This window comes from Callorhinus ursinus, unplaced genomic scaffold (assembly GCF_003265705.2).
Source record: "Callorhinus ursinus isolate GAN/ISIS: 27379988/994484 unplaced genomic scaffold, GSC_fseal_2.0 scaffold8, whole genome shotgun sequence".
NCBI lineage: Eukaryota > Metazoa > Chordata > Mammalia > Carnivora > Otariidae > Callorhinus > Callorhinus ursinus.
Window position 1 is genome coordinate 27,875,102 of NW_027397070.1, and position 19,192 is coordinate 27,894,293.

Genomic DNA, 19,192 nt, shown 5'->3' on the forward strand with positions numbered 1-19,192 from the left:
AATCTTAACCATCTGTGCCCCACAGTGCCCTAGCTATCCTCAGGAACAGCTCATGCTCTGGCTGAGTTTGTGGCACAACTGGGTGTTTCAGAGCTCCTTAATTGGATACTTTTCCCTTTCCCCACTCAGAGAGTGATAAAATCCTACATAAGAATCAGCTCAAACATTACCATCGCCAAGTCTTCACAGACTCTCCTATCAAAGCAGTTAGGTTCATCTTAGCACTCTGAATAATCACTACACTTTGTTATATTTTACATAAATAACTTAGACTAAGGGTCTTTGAGCTTATTCATCTTGTATCTCACAGACAAAACCCAGAGCCTGGCACACCGAATTAAACCAATAAATATGTGTAATGTACAGGCAACATGTGAAAAAATCTTAATATGTAAAATTATAATTATTTCATGAGAAAAGTTCTTGTCAAAGATTAAAAACTGTCGTTCTTAAGTGTATACAGGGAAATGAAAAAACAGAAAAACTGTTATTAAGTGCACTGTAATTTAAAACATTAGAAACACTGAGAAGTGTTACATTTCTTTGTAAAAATTAATCAAAAGTAGTTTAAACAGTATTTGCTTATGCCTTGGCAAGTTGTTGTACTCCTAAGTTTGGGTCGACTCCCATTTTATCCTTTGCACTTTCAGTGTCACGAAATATCCCTGAGAGTTTCTTTAAAACAATTTTTTTTGCTGGTGTCACTTTCTGTGAGACATCTTCATCCTTTCTGTCACACCATTTTCCTCACTTATGTCAATAAATCTGCCTTCACTAAATCCTTTTGGCTGCATATCTAGTCTCTCCAATGGCGACAGCCATGGTGAGCTATTTCTTCTATAACTCCCCATCTATGTTTGAGTCAAATTTCACTTCCAGTATTATCACTTTCTGTTTCTTTGCTGCACATTTATCTTTGTTGGCCAATTTCCTCTTTCGATGATCCATTTTTGTAAAATAGCTCATGAGTTTATCAGCGGGAGACAGAGGCAACACAGCTACACGCTTTGCTATCTATGCATGAACTATGTAACAAATACACAAGTGACAAATCATGGACAGACTCTGAAATAAGTGACATGACTGGTCACTGGTCATGATGCACATCTGCTATTTACATAATGAACTATGGACTGAAAAATGAGAAGTTTTCACTTCGTGCAATTATTCATAAAGTATGGTGGTAACTAAAGTATAAATCCTATTGTTGGATGATTAATGCTACTTAACTGTGATAACTGAAATGTGTATACTGAAAGTGTGCAAAGCACTGACAGTTTCCAAAAATCTAGCTGGTATGTCATATTCTTTTTAAAATGTTTTTAATCTGGTGGTGCCTGGGTGACTCAGTTGGTTGAGCCTCTGCCTTTGGCTCAGGTCATGATCTCAAGATCCTAGGACTGAGCCCTGCGTTGGGCTCTCTGCTCAACAGGGAGTCCGCTTCTCCCTCTCCCTCTGTTCTCTCTCTCCTAATAAATAAAATCTTTTAAAAAAATTAAAAATAAACCCTTAAAAATGTTTTTAATCTGTTAACAGATGCTGTAAACTGCTTCAAAGTTTACATATCATTCAAACTGCCATATATTTCAATTAAAATACCCCATTCGATTTTAAAGTTAAAAATTATTTTACGTTAAGTCTTCAATGACTGACTAAAGCAGATTATAGAAAACACTGAGAACCTAAACTGATAAAAAGTGACAAATTGGTATATCTTTGATATAGCTAATGACTGAAAATTTAGCAATTCGCTCATCAAAATGAAACAGAATTGGGGCGCCTGGGTGGCTCAGTCGGTTGAGCACCCAACTCTTGGTTTCAGCTCAGGTCTAATCTCAGAGTCGTGAGATTGAACTCTCTGTTGGGATCTGCAGTCAGTGGGGGAGCCTGCCTCAGATTCTTTCTCCCTCTTCCTCAAAAAAGTGATCAAAAGCACTAACTATTTTATAATTCAAAAAAGAAGTAATTTAGTGAAAATATTTTATTGGCTTTGGCATTTTAAATTTATCTCAGAAAGTACTAACAAATCTTAATACAGGAGTGTAGACTACTGAAATAAATATTTCCTGGAATCCAAGAGGCTTATTTTTGCTTTTATCTTATGTTACTGACTTATATATACTTGATGAGCTGCAAATTTGTAAAAATCTGACGTCTCTCCTTGTTTAACATCTTTTATTGGTATCTGATAGCTCTTAGTATATGTAACGCTAAATCTTTTAAACCTGGTTTATAAAGCACTTTAAGCACTTGTTTCTTAAGCCTGTCAAGCCACTAGTTCCCCAGGACTGCTCTTTCATCATTAGACCTCCTTCAGTTCCTCGAATGGCACCCTCCTCGCTCCACCTCTCCTGCTAGGGCTTCTCGTTTTCTCCCAACCCGTGGTTCTTCCATCTCATGCCCTTAGGCTAACATCCTCTGCCACTCGACTGGCTAATTCCCACTCCACCTTCAACTCTCAGCTTAAAAGTAATTTCTTCCAGGGCGCCTGGGTGGCTCAGTTGGTTAAGCGACTGCCTTCGGCTCAGGTCATGATCCCGGAGTCCCGGGATCGAGTCCCACATCAGGCTCCCTGCTCGGCAGGGAGTCTGCTCCTCCCTCTGACCCTCTTCCCTCTCGTGCTCTCTATCTCTCATTCTCTCTCTCTCAAATAAATAAAATCTTTAAAAAAAAAAAAAAGTAATTTCTTCCAAAAATCCTTCCCTATATACAAGGTCACATTCCCCATTAGATAACTCCTGTAACTATTTCAATTATGATAATACTCATCACATTATAGCAATTACATATTTAAAGATGGTCTTGTCCCTATGACCGTAAGATGAGAATAAGGAATGAGCTAATTTTGTTCACTTCCTGTCTCTCCCATTCATAGTACACTGTCTAGCATTCAGTAAGTTCTCATTTAAAATATTAAGTGGGTGAGTGAAGGAATAATAGAAAAGAGTATCATGTCCTCACTTACTCAACTTTTATCTTTCCTCTCTATAATCTTATCTTCTACTTCCCCAAGCTATTATCCAATACACCATAAACAGTGCAATTGCTATCTGGAATGCCTTTCTTCCTAACTTTTCACCCTGGCCAGGCATTGCTCCTTCTTCTAAATCTCCATCATCTTCCTGTACCACTTTTTGGCACTTTCCAACCAGAAGCTATCAACTCAAAGCAATCTTCTGTTTCATGGTGGTACTAGAAAGCTGCTCACATTTTAAGCAGCTACCTAATATAATGCTTGACCCTCCATAAATGTTTGCTGCTGCTACTCCTGATGAAGTCATGTTCATGCACCTCTTCTAGCCCCATAAAAGTGTCCTGCTATATACCGCTATAACCTATCAAAAATAGAGTGTGAGTGTACAGAATTATTTTTATACAGTAATGTTTACACACAAATGTCCCATCTCTAAAGCGTTTCTTTCCTAGTCTGAGTTCTTTAAAAGGCATTAATTTATTCCTTAAACCCATGAGGTAAAGATACTTAGTAGGGATATTCCAGAGGTCCATGAGGATCCTCAATAACAACTATTATTACAACTAGTACTTAGTAGGTGCCAAGAACTGTTCTAAGTACTTTACACATATACATTCATTTAACCCTCACAACAAACCTTTAAAGTAAATATATTATTACCCCCATTTTACTTGTAAGGAAACCAAGCCACAGCAGTGTTAAATAATTTGGCACAAGGTCACAGTGCTTCTAGGGAGTGAAGCTAGTATTCAAACCCAGGCAGTCTGGCTTCAGGTAAAGTATTCAGAGAGTTTAGAACCATTCAACAGGGTGCCTGGGTGGCTCAGTCGGTTAAGCGACTGCCTTCGGCTCAGGTCATGATCCTGGAGTCCCGGGATCGAGTCCCACATCGGGCTCCCTGCTCGGCGGGGAGTCTGCTTCTCCCTCTGACCCTCTTCCCTCTCGTGCTATCTCTCATTCTCTCTCTCTCAAATAAATAAATAAAATCTTTAAAAAAAAAAAAAAAAGAACCATTCAACAAAATTTACAAAATCAAGAAAATAAGAAGGGGTTTCTGTTTAAATACTACATAAATACAATGAAAACAGACTGCTTCAATCTACAATGAAAACAAATGAGACTGCTTCAATCTACAATTCAAGTTTACATTTTAGGTTTACACAGTATTAGAAGTATAACATTTTATTGAGCTCTTACTAAGCATTCTACTAATTACCAGGGATTCTGTTAATCCGTTTAACACCTTACTTAGTTCTTATACTAACTCCAAGAAACAGGTAAGTAAACTAAGGCTAAGTGAGATTAAATAATAAGAAGCTAAGTAACATGCCAAGGTCACATATAATCATAAGTAGCCATGTCTTAGACTAAGTTCTTAAACACTAACAAAGTTTACCTTTTAAAGAAGGCATTTGCCTAAACCAGAATATAAACTTATTGGAAATACCTTCACTGCAGCATAGTTTATCTATAATTTTATATATATTAGAACATAAAATCTACTGCTTCTAATACATTCTTGTCATCTTCTTTATAATATTACCTATAGTGATGCAAGGTGGCACAATAAAGTTAAAATACATAACTAATATGGTACAGAGTAAGTTAGTAATATTTGGCTAACCTTTATAAAAGATACTTTCTTGACCTTTTATAAAATAGCATTATTTCTCCAGTTCAGTAAAAGGGAAAAATTTACACACCACTAAAATAGTCTGGACTACAATCATCATCATTACATTTACAAAGGCTATTCTGAAAACACTTCATATTTATTAAATAACTTAATCCTTTAATAATCCTATGATAAAGTTACTATTATTATCCCTATTTTATAGCTGAGCAACCAGAAACACAGGTAGGTCACCCAGCACAAGGCTGTACAGCTAGAATATGGTAAAGTCAGGACTGTCACACCAACAGGCTGTCCCCGACCCCAGTTATTCTCCCCAACAAGAGCATTCTATTGCAGCAACAGAATTCAACATCTTGCATGAAACTGTAAATTGGTAACAGCAATCATTTGTTTTTTTTCCAAGTTATTTTTAATTTCAAAAGTTAGGAAATTCAGGAACTACATTTAAGGAATATTAAGCTGGGTGTCTATTATCCAATAGACATCTTCATCTATCATCAATAATGCTGGCACTTAATTGGTGTTTTATTCACAATCCTGAGTGTTCCATTAAGATATCTAAATCATTACACTAATGCTTTGAAATTACAGTCTTTAAAAAACCTGATACGGTTTTTAGTTACAGAATAATATAAAAATAAGACAAATATCTGAGAAAGGATTCACTACAGATTCTAAAGCAGATTTCACCTCCTCTGAAGTGGAGGTTATCAGCTTCCTAACAATGAAAATTATATACGGGTTGTCCAAGGAAATACTGAGGGTGGCTGGTCCTTATATAACTAGATAGTAGATAATCAAGTTCAAAAACATGAATCATGGAAAAAAAGAAAAAAACCATGAATCACGAAAGAAAATCCAAATGTAAACCTCACATTTTAATCATTTGCTGCTTTTCTTTTATTTATACTAATTCACTTAGAAGAATTATTGAAATGGAGAGAAAATACCAGAAGATATAGTTTTCAAAACATTTTACCAGGTCACTCTAGGAGAGTCACTATGAATAAATAGTCTCAAGGAAGGAAAGTAGACCATCCACAACAGGACTGTCTTAGAATGCTGTATCATCTAGTTTGGGAAAAGTTACCACATTTGAAAAAAAATGGTCAAAGAACTCTAATAAAATTACAAAGAGAAGGAAACAAATTTAAATAAAAACTTATCCTGTGTTTATCTGTACTGTATAAGGAAATTGAGATTCTGAACACTGATCACTCTGACTTAAAAAAAAAAAAAAAAAAGCAACACACAGCTATTGAGTGGTAGGGCCAGGATTAGAAGCCAGACCTAATTCTTTCTGTAACATTCCTATAACATTAAACCCTAAAACCTGGGGTGCCTGGGTGGCTCAGTCGGTTAAGTGTCTGCCTTTGGCTCAGGTCACGATCCTCGGGTCCTGGGATGGGCCCTGTATCAGGCTCCCTGCTCAGTGAGACTGCTTCTCCCTCTCCTCCCTGCTCATGCTCTCTCTCTCGCTTTCTCTGTCTCTCTCGAATAAATAAAATCTTCAAAAACAAAATAAACCCTGAAAGTTTTCTTTGATTATTCAAAGATGCCTCACGATAGGGGCACCTGAGTGGCTCAGTCGTTAAGCGTCTGCCTTCGGCTCAGGTCACGATACCAAATCGAGCCCCGCATTAGCGGGAAGCCTGCTTCTCCCTCTCCCACACCCCCTGCTTGTTGTGTTCCCTCTCTCGCTGTGTCTCTCCGTCAAATAAATAAATAAAATCTTAAAAAAAAAAGATGCTTCACTATACTCAATATTTATGACTGAAGTTCTAAAAATCTAAGTTTTCTAGTAGATTAAAAACAAATTGGTTTTCATCGGACATCTCAGATTAGGCAGATTTCTTACATATGACAATCTTAAAAAGCTCAATCCAGAGAAGAAAAAAATTGATAAAATGGGCTTCATCAAAATTAAGAACTTCTGCTCTTTGAAATATACTGTGTTAAGAAAATGAAATGACAAGCCATAGACTGGAAGGAAGTACTGCAAAACACGTATCTGATAAAGGACTTATACCTAAAATACATATAAAGAATATCCAAAACTCAGTAAGAAAACAACACAATTAAAAAAAAAAGGCAAAAGAGGTGGTGGGCGGGAAAGAAGAAAAGAAACAGGCAAAAGATGAAGACATTTCACTAAAAGGATATACAGATGGCATAGACACATGTGAAAAGCTCCCCATCATTAGTCAGTAAGAAAATGTGATTTAAAATCATAATGAGATACCCTTACATACTTATTAGACTAAAATTAAACAAAAATATAAACAAAAAGACCTGACAATACCAATGTTGGGGAAGGACCCAGAGCAACTAGAACTCTTTTTTTTTTTTTTCAGTTCTCATACAAAACTGCAAAATAATGTGGCCACTTTGGAAAAGGTGACAGTTTCTTATAAATTTTAGCATACACTTAGAATACTATCCAGGAATCCCACCCCTCAGCAGTTATCCAAAAGAAATGAAAATGTATGTTCATGCAAATGTTTACAGCAGCCCTATTCATAATCTCTTCAAGCTGGAAACAAACGCCCTTCAACTGGTGAATGGATAAACTTGGTACACATCCATACAATGGCTACACAGCAATAAAAAAAAACTACTTTTACACTCACGATAGATAAATCTAAATGTATTATGCTAAAAAAATTTTTTTCTAAGTAAAATACATTGTGCTAAGTGAAAGAAACCAGACTCAAAGCTATATGCTCTATGGTTCTATTTATAGGAAGTAAAGGCAAACTACCACTGTTTTTCAGGAGCTGGGGTTAAGGGGATGGGCTGATTTATAAAGGATCACAAGCAAACTTCTCGGAGTGCTAGATAAATTCTGTATCTTATTTTTTTTTTAAGATTTTATTTATTTATGTGACAGAGAGAGCGCACAAGCAGGGGGAGCAGCAGGAGCAGCAGCAGAGGGAGAGGGAGAAGCAGACTCTCCTCTGAGCAGGGAGCCTGATGTGGGGCTCAATCCCAGGACCCTGGGACCATGACCTGAGCCAAAGGCAAATGCTTAAACAGCTGAGCCACCCAGACAGCCCTAATTATGGTAGTTTAACATGATGATATACATTTGTTAAAACTCAGCATATTTTACCAAGAAGGATGAATGTTAATGAATTATAAATTTTATCTTAATAAGCTAGGTATTAAGAAAAAACTGATCAAAAATACAATTATGCAAGTAATTTGTTGCAATGAATTATAATGGATATGAATTTGTAACCATAAATCCAAATATAGAACATCACATCTCAAAAAATTATTCTAAAAATATTCCTTTACAATATTCATTTAACTCACACTGGGCATATATACCATTTTGTAACATACCATGGCATTAATTTTTATTTCAGTAAAATAATTATTTAAATAAAAATACTGCATACGTTAACTTTTTTCTGAAACCACTTTCATTAGTTTCTAAATGGGCTCAATGTTTTCATGTGCCAAGAAACAATTTTATATCATTCCTTTGTTATAATTGGAAAAAAAGATCACTCTTATAAAAAGAATTTACTACTGAAGCCTTCGTGGTTATAAATTTTTCAAATCTCTGTAGTACCATCATCCACTTATTGGTCCATTCGACTTCAGAAATCCCGTGAAAACAGCAGTTAAATAGCTTTTATTATTTTAAAGAGGTAGGTGTGTGTTTGGAAGTGAGAAGAAGGGTGGAATGATAGCTTTTTCTTGTTGTTTGGGGGGTGAGAACACAAAGCAGTCCCAAACTAAACTCCTCTGAGTACAATTCTCTACCTTCAAAGCTGGAACCTATTCAAGTTAAATAGTTTAGATTACATTTTAACTCCTTTTAAAAGCAGTTTTTCCCCTCAGTTCAGTATGCACAGGGATTCTCACTGCCACTGAGAAACAGCCACTCTCATTTGTACAACACGAAGAGTTTATAAATGCATTTTCACACATATTATCTCTTTTAATTCTCACCAAGACCTATGAGAAAGTGTGTTGTTGTTGTTCTTAATTTCCATTTTGTAGATGTCAAAACCCACTCAGAAGGTTAGATTAGTCGTCCAAAGATCATAGAAGCCAGTTAAGTGTCAGGGCCAGAATGCTGTTTCACATTATTCTGTGTATCCATTAGCATCTACTACTAGTCTGAAGACAGACGACATTATGGGAAAGCTATACCTAACAATGTCTAAAAATATTAGCAATACTTGGTAGCCATTGTGTATATTAAAGGAGACTGTGTATAGAACAGTTTAGCGACAACTAAATGTGGAATGGAATCCTAGATGGAAAAAAACCAACGGCCATTACTTGAACAGGTGGCAAATCTGAACACATGCATATTAGACCGTACTATCGTGTCAATGTTTAATTTCCTGAATTTGATAACTGTAATGTAATATATAAGAGAAAATTCTTGTTCTTAGGTAATACATATTTTAAGTATTCAGGGATGAAGGGTTATGATGTCTGCAACTTACTGAAAGTGGTTCAAAAAAATATATGTGTATATAGGGAAATCAAATGGCAAAATGCTAACTGGTGACCTAGGTGAAGATTACGCAGTGCTCAGGGCGCCTGGGTGGCTCAGTTGGTTAAGCGACTGCCTTCGGCTCAGGTCATGATCCTGGAGTCCCGGGATTGAGTCCCACGTTGGGCTCCTTGCTCAGCAGGGAGTCTGCTTCTCCCTCTGACCCTCTTCCCTCTCGTGCTATCTCTCATTCTCTCTCAAATAAATAAATAAAATCTTAAAAAAAAAAAAAGATTACGCAGTGCTCACAGTTACTTTTTTTTTTTAAGATTTTATTTATTTGAGAGAGAGAGAGAAAAAGCATGAGCAGGGGGAGGGGCAGTGGGAGAAGCAGGCTCCCGCTAAGCAGGGAGCCTGATGTGGGGCTCGATTAGAGGACCCTGGGATCATGATCTGAACTGAAGGCAGACACTTAACCAACTGAACCACCCAGGCATCCCTCATGATTACCTTTATTACTGAATTTATAATACTGAAATTGCAAAAAACAGAGTTGAAGATAAAAAACATTAATTTTCTTTCAATTTTCTTCAATAGCTATTAGACAGCTCCAACGAGATCTTTTGTTAAGAAACTGAATAAAAGGGACACCTGGGTGGCTCTGTCGGTTAAGTGTCTGCCTTCAGCTCAGGTCATGATCCAGGGTCCTGGGATGGAGTCCCACATCAGGCTCCTGGCTCAGTGGGGAGCCTGCTTCTCCCTCTGCCTGCCACTCCCCCTGCTTGTGTGTGCACGTGCATTCTCTCTCTGACAAATATATAAATAAAATTAAAAAAAAAAAAAAAAGAGGTGCCTGGATGGCTCAGTAAATTAAGCATCTGCCTTCGGGTCAGGTCGTGATCCCAGGGTACTGGGATCAAGCCCCACATTGGGATCCCTGCTAAGCAGGGAGCCTGTTTCTCCCTCTCCCTGCCACTCTCCTTGCTTGTGCTTTCAAATGAATAAATTTTAAAAATCTAAAAAAAAAAAAAAGAGAGAGAGAAAGAAAAGAAATTGAATTTAAAAAAGATATTCTTTTTAGTGCCTGTATTAGTGCCTAACTTATTTAATGCTAGTTGCAATAAAAAAAAAATATATAGGGTACAAAACATGACAGCAAGTCACACATAATATATCGAAGGAATAGCTTGTACTTTTTTAGTACTATGAGAATTTAATATAATTTACATACTGTCCCCTATTTTTAAGAAGGTTAATATTTGCTAAGAGCAGATAAAATTCCAATGCCATTTCTTATGGATCATTAATAGTATTCTAAACAGAATAAATCTGCTATCAGACAGTACATACTTAACTAAATTCAACCCATTTTAATATATATGATTTTACCGCTGAATTTTCCTCCCATCCCATTCTAAGACTTAAAAAAAATGTTTTTATAATTTTGATATATTTCAAAGCAAGTGCTGTGAATCTGCACCATGTAGATATTTCCATGAATTCAACCATAAGCCTTCAGGGAAAAAAACAGGATTTCAATAGCACAGACACCATTTCACGAGATAAACATGCCTTCCCCAAGGAGCACTAAGCACAAGTAGGAGAAGGGAGCTGTCCAGTTACACATGCTTTTCTCCCTGTGTTCATATTGCCAAGCTTCGTTCTAGAATTTAAAGTATTTTTGTGCAACAAATCCCCTAATGCAAGCCAACCTCTTCATCTGGTGCTCAACTAAAGAAATTTATTTTTAAAGTTTCTGAAGGAAAAACTAGCTATTCTGCACTTCTGGGAGATGGAATGAATGTATAATACAATCCATGAACATTTTAAGGGATTTTTAGGGGTTATTTTCACTAAAATCTACTTTGTCATGAGTGCCAACCTCACAACCTAACTCCATCTGAACATGCAATTCCAACATAAATGTACTCTATTTCATTATTTACAGCAAGAACATAACACACTTCAAGGACTTCTTTATAAAAGCTATATTCAGAAACATTCCTTAAACTTTCTACATCAACTCCATACCTTTCTTTTTAGTTACTCCGGAATTCCCCAATCTGTACTTTTTTCTCTGGATTATTATTTAACCTGATCTAGCCCAACTTCTATGTTCTCCTACTCATAGAGTAAGAGTGAAAAGAAACTCAGAAATCAGTGTATTCCTCCCTCCAAGCTCATAGAGCTGCTGGCTGGAGACTCCAGTGAGTTCCATGTAACAATAAATTCCTTATCCTCTAACTAATATGAATTTCTACAGAAAGGTAATATTTAATTGTACAGAGAAGTTAAGAAAAAAGTTCAGAAAAGACACTTATAAAGCGCAAAACGCAGTGAAACAAAGCATCTCTGGCATTTAGAATCCTCGATACTAAGTTCTGAATACTAGTGAGTAGAAGAAGAGTTTGTTTTGTTTTTTGTTTTGTTTTTTAAAGATTTTTATTTATTTGACAGAGACACAGCGAGAGAGGGAACACAAGCAGGGGGGAGTGGGAGAGGGAGAAGCAGGCTTCCTGCCGAGCCAGGGAGTCTGATGTGGGATCAATCCTAGGACCCTGGGACCATGACCCGAGCTGAAGGCAGATGCTTAGCGACTGAGCCACCTAGGCGCCCCCAGAAGACCAGTCTTAATATTTCTTGATCTCCTGGGCGCCTGGGTGGCTGGCTCAGTTAGTTAAGCGACTGCCTTCAGCTCAGGTCATGATCCTGGAGTCCCAGGATCGAGTCCCACATCGGGCTCCCTGCTCGGCAGGGAGTCTGCTTCTCCCTCTAACCCTCTTCCCTCTCGTGCTCTCTCTCATTCTCTCTCTCTCAAATAAATAAAATCTTTAAAAAAAAATATTTCTTGATCTCCAGAACATAAGGGAATCCCATAAAATTGGGCCTCTTCCTTAAAAAATTTTTGAATACAATTAGTTTATAAATTTATTCTCTGATGTCTTATTTTTATAATCTTTATCCCTTATGTTTTACATATTAACTCTTTGAAATAAAAAAACACTAAAAAAATAAAATAAAAAACACTACACAGGTTTGAAAAAATTTTTTAAGAAAAACTACAATAAGTTTTTCAAGTTCGATTTCAAGCTTTCAACCTGGATTTTTTAAAATGGCCAAAATAACAATTTTTCATTTTTAGAATGAGGTATAAACATTGAGGGCACCAATCTTGAGATAATTTGTCTAATACCAGCCTAAACTAAGTCACAGACGCAGAAAGTTTTCTGTGACATCAGGATGTAATTCCCTAAAACCCACTTTCTTCATAGCATACACTCTATTTTTTTAAAAGGTTAGTGCAGAATGACAGATGAATTTTACACTTAGATTTAAAGGAGGCCTTTCAGATCTTTGAATCAAACTCATGAATCAAAGAATCATGATTTAATGACCTTAACTGAAGTACAAAAGTTCTTTACAAAAGTTCCTTATAAAATTCTTTAGCTTGCTTAATTAAAGTGCCTATGTCTGAGCTGACCACTATACCTTCAGGGTAAGGCTGACCTTCAGGGGTCAAACCCAGGGGTTGTGTCATAACTTTTTTTTTTTAATCACAGAATCTAACGAAAGCTAAAAAGCCTCTTCTCAAAAAATTCCATATATGTACATACATACAAAATTCTATTTATTTTATTTTTTAAATATTTAAGTAATCTCTACACCCAATGTGGAACTCTGAACTGATGACCTTGAGATCAAGAATCACACACTCTTCAGACTGAGCCAGCCAAGTGCCCCACATACAAAATTTTAATACAATCTTTAAGGGAGGAGGCACCAGAGAATCTATCAATCCACAGGAAATATGGTTATCACTGATTACATAGCAAGAAAGCCTTAAAACTTAATGCTTTTGGTTTTCATAGATTCTGATCTGAACAAGGTACCAGAGAGGCATTTGGAGTCTGAAGACATTGGTCAAAGCTGTGATACCTTCTGTTCCCAAAGTACCATAACTGTCCCAAGGCCACAGTAGCCAGGTTCTGCCAATTGTCCATTCCTGCTCTGCAATCCCAAGACACAAGACCCACTGCTATCTCCACCTCTAATCATCTAGATCCTGCAAGCTGCTTGGATCTACTGTTGTTGCTGACAAGTAGCCACCCAGTCCACCCTTTAATACCTTCAGTGACACAACTCAGTGTTTCAAAAGGGCAGGCCACTGCAGTTTTAGGCACCTTTCAAGAACTGTAAAGTTCCCTTCTAATTTGACTAACCAGGTTTGTAAACTTTAAGCGCTAACCTACTAAATTTCTCCTCTTTTCACTTATCAATAGGTAACAAATGAGCTTACCATTCAAAGTATCTAATCCTAAAACCAGAAGCAAAAAATCATTTAGCTCTACATGCACCAAACAGAGAAGTCAGAATAATGATGAAAAGCACTTTCTATTTGGAAGTCAAAATATAAGAGATCAGTACTGGTTCAGTTCAAGAAAAATGCAAGGTTTCCACATGCCCAGTTTGTTGGGCTTCTTTTCACCACATAAAAAAATTAAAAATGTATCAACATTAAAAGATTCAGATTACAGTCACTTAAAATTAACATCAGTTCTGTCTGCAAATAGTTTATTCTCTATATTTCTATTTATGTCTGTGATTCTGTAATAAACAGTTCTAATCAATGCAATATAAATATAGAAGCCATTACTTATTCATCAGATAAAAAAGACTGGCTTTCAAGAAACTATTAAATTGGGCACCTGGGTGGCTCAGATGGTTGAGCGTCTGCCTTCGGCTCAGGTCATGATCCCAGGGTCCTGGGATCGAGTCCCGCATCGGGCTCCCTGCTCCTTGGGAGCCTGCCTCTCCCTCTGCTTCTCTCTCTCTCTCCCTCTCTCTCTCTCCCTCTGTCTCTCATGAATAAATAAATAAAATCTTAAAAAAAAAAAAAAGAAACTATTAAATTGTCTCAGTCACCTTCACCAGCTCCTTTTTCACAATAAGAAATATCTTATTGAAACCAGTGTATTAATAAGGTCCATTTATCATATATAAGCAACTTGTGATGCAAATGCTTGTTTCCTCTGAAAACAAAGGAAACACTAAAAATTATTTTTTCCTTAAATGATCCCACACTAATGCTGGACAAAAAGATTCACAGATATTTTACAGTGATTGATGTAGTCTTATCAGGTAAGAACAATGTTAACCATCAGTTAATTGGATTAAACAATACAGCAAAATCTCATTTTCAAAGGACTACCCAGGGGGGCTTGCTTTCCTGGGCCAAGTCTTAGAGAGCCAAACAATGCACAGCCCTAAGGAAGAGTCTACCTTGTAAGGGCCTTCTTTTTGGTCCTTCAATAATTAAACTTCCTGCAGAGATACAAAGATCCACCTAAATGAATTCTGCCTTATTTTGCAAATACCATTGGGGTACTAGTTCCATAGATTTATATGGTAGGTATACAACAATCCCTTGGTTAAGAAACACACTTCCTGATAAACAAACACTTCTCTACTTTTCCAGACTAGCTTCAAGAATGAATGCTGTTTCAAAAAGACAAAAAAAAAAAAAAAAAAAAAGGCAGTGCCACACATCACCTTACCAGAACTGCATGACATAAAAAAGGCATGTTAAGCTCGGGAAGACACACCTCTGAGCATTTCTGGGATAAAATCTACAGAATCATTTTAGTTATTTCTTAAAACTGAAAATTATTTAATGCATCACAACCAAAATACGTACTACATAATTTTCTTACAGTCCGTATTGTTGGATACCCTATTATTTAAAATTAAGTCAGTTTTAAATCAACGCAGTATATATTTGTACCCAAGCGAATACGATGAATCTCGATTTAGTTTAATTATGCCTGTTTTTTAGCACAAAATTCTTTCATGAGCTTAATATACAATTGAACACTCGAAATAGCTTATTTAAAGCACAGACTACTAGATAGTCAAACACTGCCCCACCCCTCGTTAAGAGTGGATGACTGGAACATTTTAATACACTCCATCACGTAGTAGCACAGCTAAAGAACCTTCATATTGGCGCCAGAAGTTGCATCTTTTCCGGTGCAATTTATACTTTAAAAAATTTTTGCATCATCCTCAATACCAGATGTCACCGACATTCAGGTACACTGAAGATAAGTAATTGATAACCACAAGCCCTGTAATTTCCCCCCTCTCCAAATAAACGCGCACTTTTCTCATTTCTTCTAACGTGAAATCGCTGAATGTAAAGAAATAAGGCGTTCTCGCCAGTAACTACGCAATTTTTATTAATTGGGAGGCTGGAATCACCACATTAAGAAAATTTCAAACTAACAACGCAAAACAAGATACAAAGGTGAGAAAGTCTTTTTGCTTAAGTACTGAAAGATCTTACAATTTTGAAAAGTATTTGCGGGATGCCAAGCAAGATTTCCAAAACCCACCCCTCCCCCAGCCGCAAGGCGCCCCCGCCCCCACCCCCCCCCACGTCCCGGCCTCAGCCGCCGCCTGTCTGGAGGTCGTTATCTAGACGCGGCTGAAGGGCTGAGATGCTACTCACCAAGTTTTTCCACCAACTTGAGCATCACCCCTCCAATGTGCACCTCCCCGGTCACTCTTAGGGTGACATCGCGGTTCAGGTCCGTCACATGAACACTCAGTTCCCACGTCCCATCCGCGTAGCAGCCATCTGGCATCCTTATCCCGTCCAGAGCCATGGCTCCTTCCTGCGAGCACGGAGGAAATGGCTCTCGTAAGCGTCACTCCCCCAAAGGAAGGCAAATCCCACCGTATTCGCAGAGTCGACCGCGGAGCGGGAGAAGGTGGAGGACCCGAGGGTTTCCGCACGAACTCGGGAGAGCAGCGGCGGTGCGGGATTCCGCTCCCCGCGCCCTTCCCGGCGGCCGCCCAGCACTCCCCTGCCTGCGGCAGCCCTCGGCGGACACGGCGCCGCCCGTCCGCCCCGCGCGGCCCCAGCCTAGCGGCCCTCGCCTAGCGGACCGCGGCGGGCTTCACCTGCCGGCCTGCAGACCGCACCCCGGCCCGGGAAGACGCCGCCCGCGGGCTTCACATTCCTCCTCTCCGCCCGCGCTCCCCCTCAGGTCCCAGCCGGGATCCCGGCCCCTCACCGCAGGCTCCTCGCGCTCGCGGCCAGGGATTCGCGCCGCAACAGGCGCGGGGGCGGCGGCTCGTGGGGCGGCTGCGTCCGGTCCCCCTCCTCAGCCGGCGAAGCGCTGCCTCCCGGCTGGAGCGACTAATGGAGTCCTGTCGTCGCGGCCCCTTCGCCTCTCTCCCAGCGCTCCACCCCTCTCTCCCCGCCCCCTCAGTCGGAGTCCGGCTCTGGCAGGGCGCGCCTGCTCCCTCCTCCTCCGCCCCGCCGAGCCGCCCGGAGCGGGTCGGGCCGCCTCACCCACGTCCCTCACTGTCCCCCCGCGGCCGCGCTGCGGGCTGGGGGCCGCGCGCACTCCCGGGCTGGGGGCGGGGCGGCGCGCGCGGCAGGGGTGGGAGCTGTTGGGGGGAGGCGGGGGGCGCCCGCTGCGCAGCAATCTCAGCCCCGCCGAGCCGCTGCCCTTTTATGGAAATGAAGGACCGGGCGTAGGGATTGAATCCAACATCCGGGCTTTCGGCGGCGGGACCTGAGGAGGGGGAGCGAGGGGAGCTAGGGGAGCGCGGGCGGCCTCCCGCGGGGGCGTGGGTGGGCCGCCGGGCGCTGCGTTTTGTGGTCGTGTCTTCGACTTTGCCGGAGCGCGTCGCGGGTGTCTGCGCTTCCAGCGGGAGAAGGGGGCTTGTCCGTGAGAAACGGCCACAGGAAATTCCCAGGGCAAGGTCGTTTTCAGGGAACAAAGTCCCCCGCCCCCTCCCCACGCCTGGAGCAAGTCCAGAGTCTCGGGGCGGGAAGAGGTGCCACACTGCGGGAGCTGGAGAGAGGGGTTTGGGACGTAAAAACTTTAGAAAGTAAATGCCCAGGGCAGCTCCATGAAACATCCCACAAAAGAATGAAAAAACCCAGAGGGAGGCGAACCACAAAAATTGCTTTGTAAGCAATGTCCGGCACAACCAGCAACTCCTACTGGGCTCCCAAGAGTTTGCTTGCGCTCTTAACCCGTTCGGAAGCTCTCAACCAGAAGCAAGTCAAATACACCCTACGATGCTCTTGTTTGGGGCGGGGGGGGGGGGGGAATGCAGTGCAATGAGTTTTACTCAGAAACTGTTTCTTCAGCCGCTCCAGTTCTTTGTGTATTTTTATATGCAACTTAGAACTAACAGTCTACTAAGGCTTTCAGATGGCTAAACATCCTCTACCCCACCCTCAGCCACACCTTGAAAGAATTTTAATAGTTCTGGAATGGTGCCAACAGGTACCGAGAAGAACTAAAGAACTCTACTTGTTGAGACTGACTAGTGATAGAAATGGTCCTCCTGCTTCCCACCTCATTTCCACTTCACCCATTTACTGTTGCACTCAATTCAGAAACAGCCAGGGAACCTGCCTCGCTGGCAAACACATGACTCAAAAAGTTTGGGTCAGAAAGACTCAGATATCTCAGGTCCCATAAAAGACCCCAGTTTTTAAAGTCTCAGTGTTCTTGAACTGTGTCAATTACTTTGAAAAGGAAACTAACTGGGCAAATAAACCTTAGTTCATCAACGCAGTTGGGAAACGAGGTTAGAGGCCTCAAGAAAGGGGTGGGACCCGTAAAAGAGTGAAAGGAAAGCAGCGAAATTCAGATGCCAGAGGTCTGGCACAAAAAATAGGGAAAACCACTACAGTATTTTCAGCTAGTCATCATGGAGAAACTGATGCCTCAAGTCTGTCGTCTCTCCACTCTCCAATTATTTCTACTCATGGAGGTTCCAGATAGTTCTCTTAGAAGCAGTATGAATGTCCAGAGGGGAGGGAATATTTGTGTAAATTATGGTGCTGAAAATATATAGGAAAACGATCTTAATAAAATAGGGAATTGCTTGTTAGGGTAAAAAGCTGTTCAAAACTGTACATGTGGCTGTAACATCACAAGCTTATCCTCAAATATTCAGAGGAAAAAAGACTGGAAGGAAATACTCTAAAATGATAAGCTGTCCTGGTGTTGAGATCATGGGAGATTTTTTTCCTTCTTCATTTTCTACAAACTCCAAAGCTTTGCATTCAGGACTCTTCTGTCACCACCTTAAATTTCATCCAGCATCTCAATTTCTCTATGCATGCCATCACATTCACAATGATGGACACAGCTGATGGAGAAGCTGCTGGACTCCGTGGCAGGATTTTCAGGGGTTTCTTTTTGTCAAAGTTTCTTAATATCCCCCAAATAAAACATGAGTTCTTTGAGAGCAGGGACTTAAATTCTTTGCATTGCCCACAAATTTACAAATAGCTTGAAACAAAGAAAATGGAAAACACGCTGGTACCCAATCAATACAAATGTCAAAGAAACAGTAGGTCAGGAAGAAATCTCATTACTAGGGAAATCCTGGCTTTTAAATTTTATGTGTTTGTTATTTCCACATCTTATCTCAAAAAGATTTGTGGCAATGTATAAGGATGCATAGGCTATGAGATAGCATACATTATAAGTGGCACAAAATTAGGGGCAGGGGAAGGCAGGAAAGGGAAGGACAGAGATTTAAAATGGAGCCAGGAATGAGCATTGTACCTTAATGACCTTTGCAAGTGTTCCAGTAAGTTCCGAATAACTCCTGCTTCTCAAATATGACTCTATAGAACCAAAAATATCCATGTCCTTTCTGAATATTCCCCTTCCTTCAGACAAATTTGTCGAAGCTAACTGTCATGTCTCAGAAACCCTTTTAACACTCAGTTTCCACATTCTAGTTCTTTTCTCACTTTCCAGTGAGTACTTTCTGAACAACCTCCCACCACAGTGCCTACTGCGCTGACTACTGCGCACTTCTTGAATGTTCCCTACATTTAGCGACAGAGGGGGATGGTTAATATTGTAAATAACAGCCCCAGTTCTCAACATTTGAAATAGCTTAGTTCTAGCATGACAAGAGACTTTCCTATCTTTAGAAAATCAGCAGTTTATGTTTGAGCAGTATAGCGCCCGGGAGGGCAGTGACCCTCTGTTAAGTACCATTGGAGGAATAATTAGATCAGGTTGGGTGCAGCTGGTCCCTTCGGCCTTCTTTTTGAGTATTTCAAGCTGGTGCTTGT

General features: G+C 39.9%; 1 protein-coding gene across 4 annotated transcripts in view; it reads right to left on the reverse strand.

Moving 5' to 3' along the window:
- FERMT2 (FERM domain containing kindlin 2) overlaps nucleotides 1-16,492 on the reverse strand; it is a 93,238-nt gene extending 76,746 nt beyond the window's left edge. For 2 of the 4 annotated variants that reach the window (XM_073895235.1, XM_073895234.1), the window contains exons 1-2: nucleotides 16,146-16,490; nucleotides 15,578-15,743 (exon numbers count right to left, since the gene is read on the reverse strand). In XM_073895235.1, coding sequence (XP_073751336.1) covers nucleotides 15,578-15,734 — 157 coding nt within the window. In that variant the 5' untranslated portion in view covers nucleotides 15,735-15,743; nucleotides 16,146-16,490. Of the gene's footprint in view, nucleotides 1-15,577; nucleotides 15,744-16,145 lie in introns of all 4 variants that reach the window. The other 2 variants (XM_073895233.1, XM_025870030.2) reach the window with 2 other exon arrangements.
- Between the last annotated feature and the right edge of the window lie 2,700 nt (nucleotides 16,493-19,192).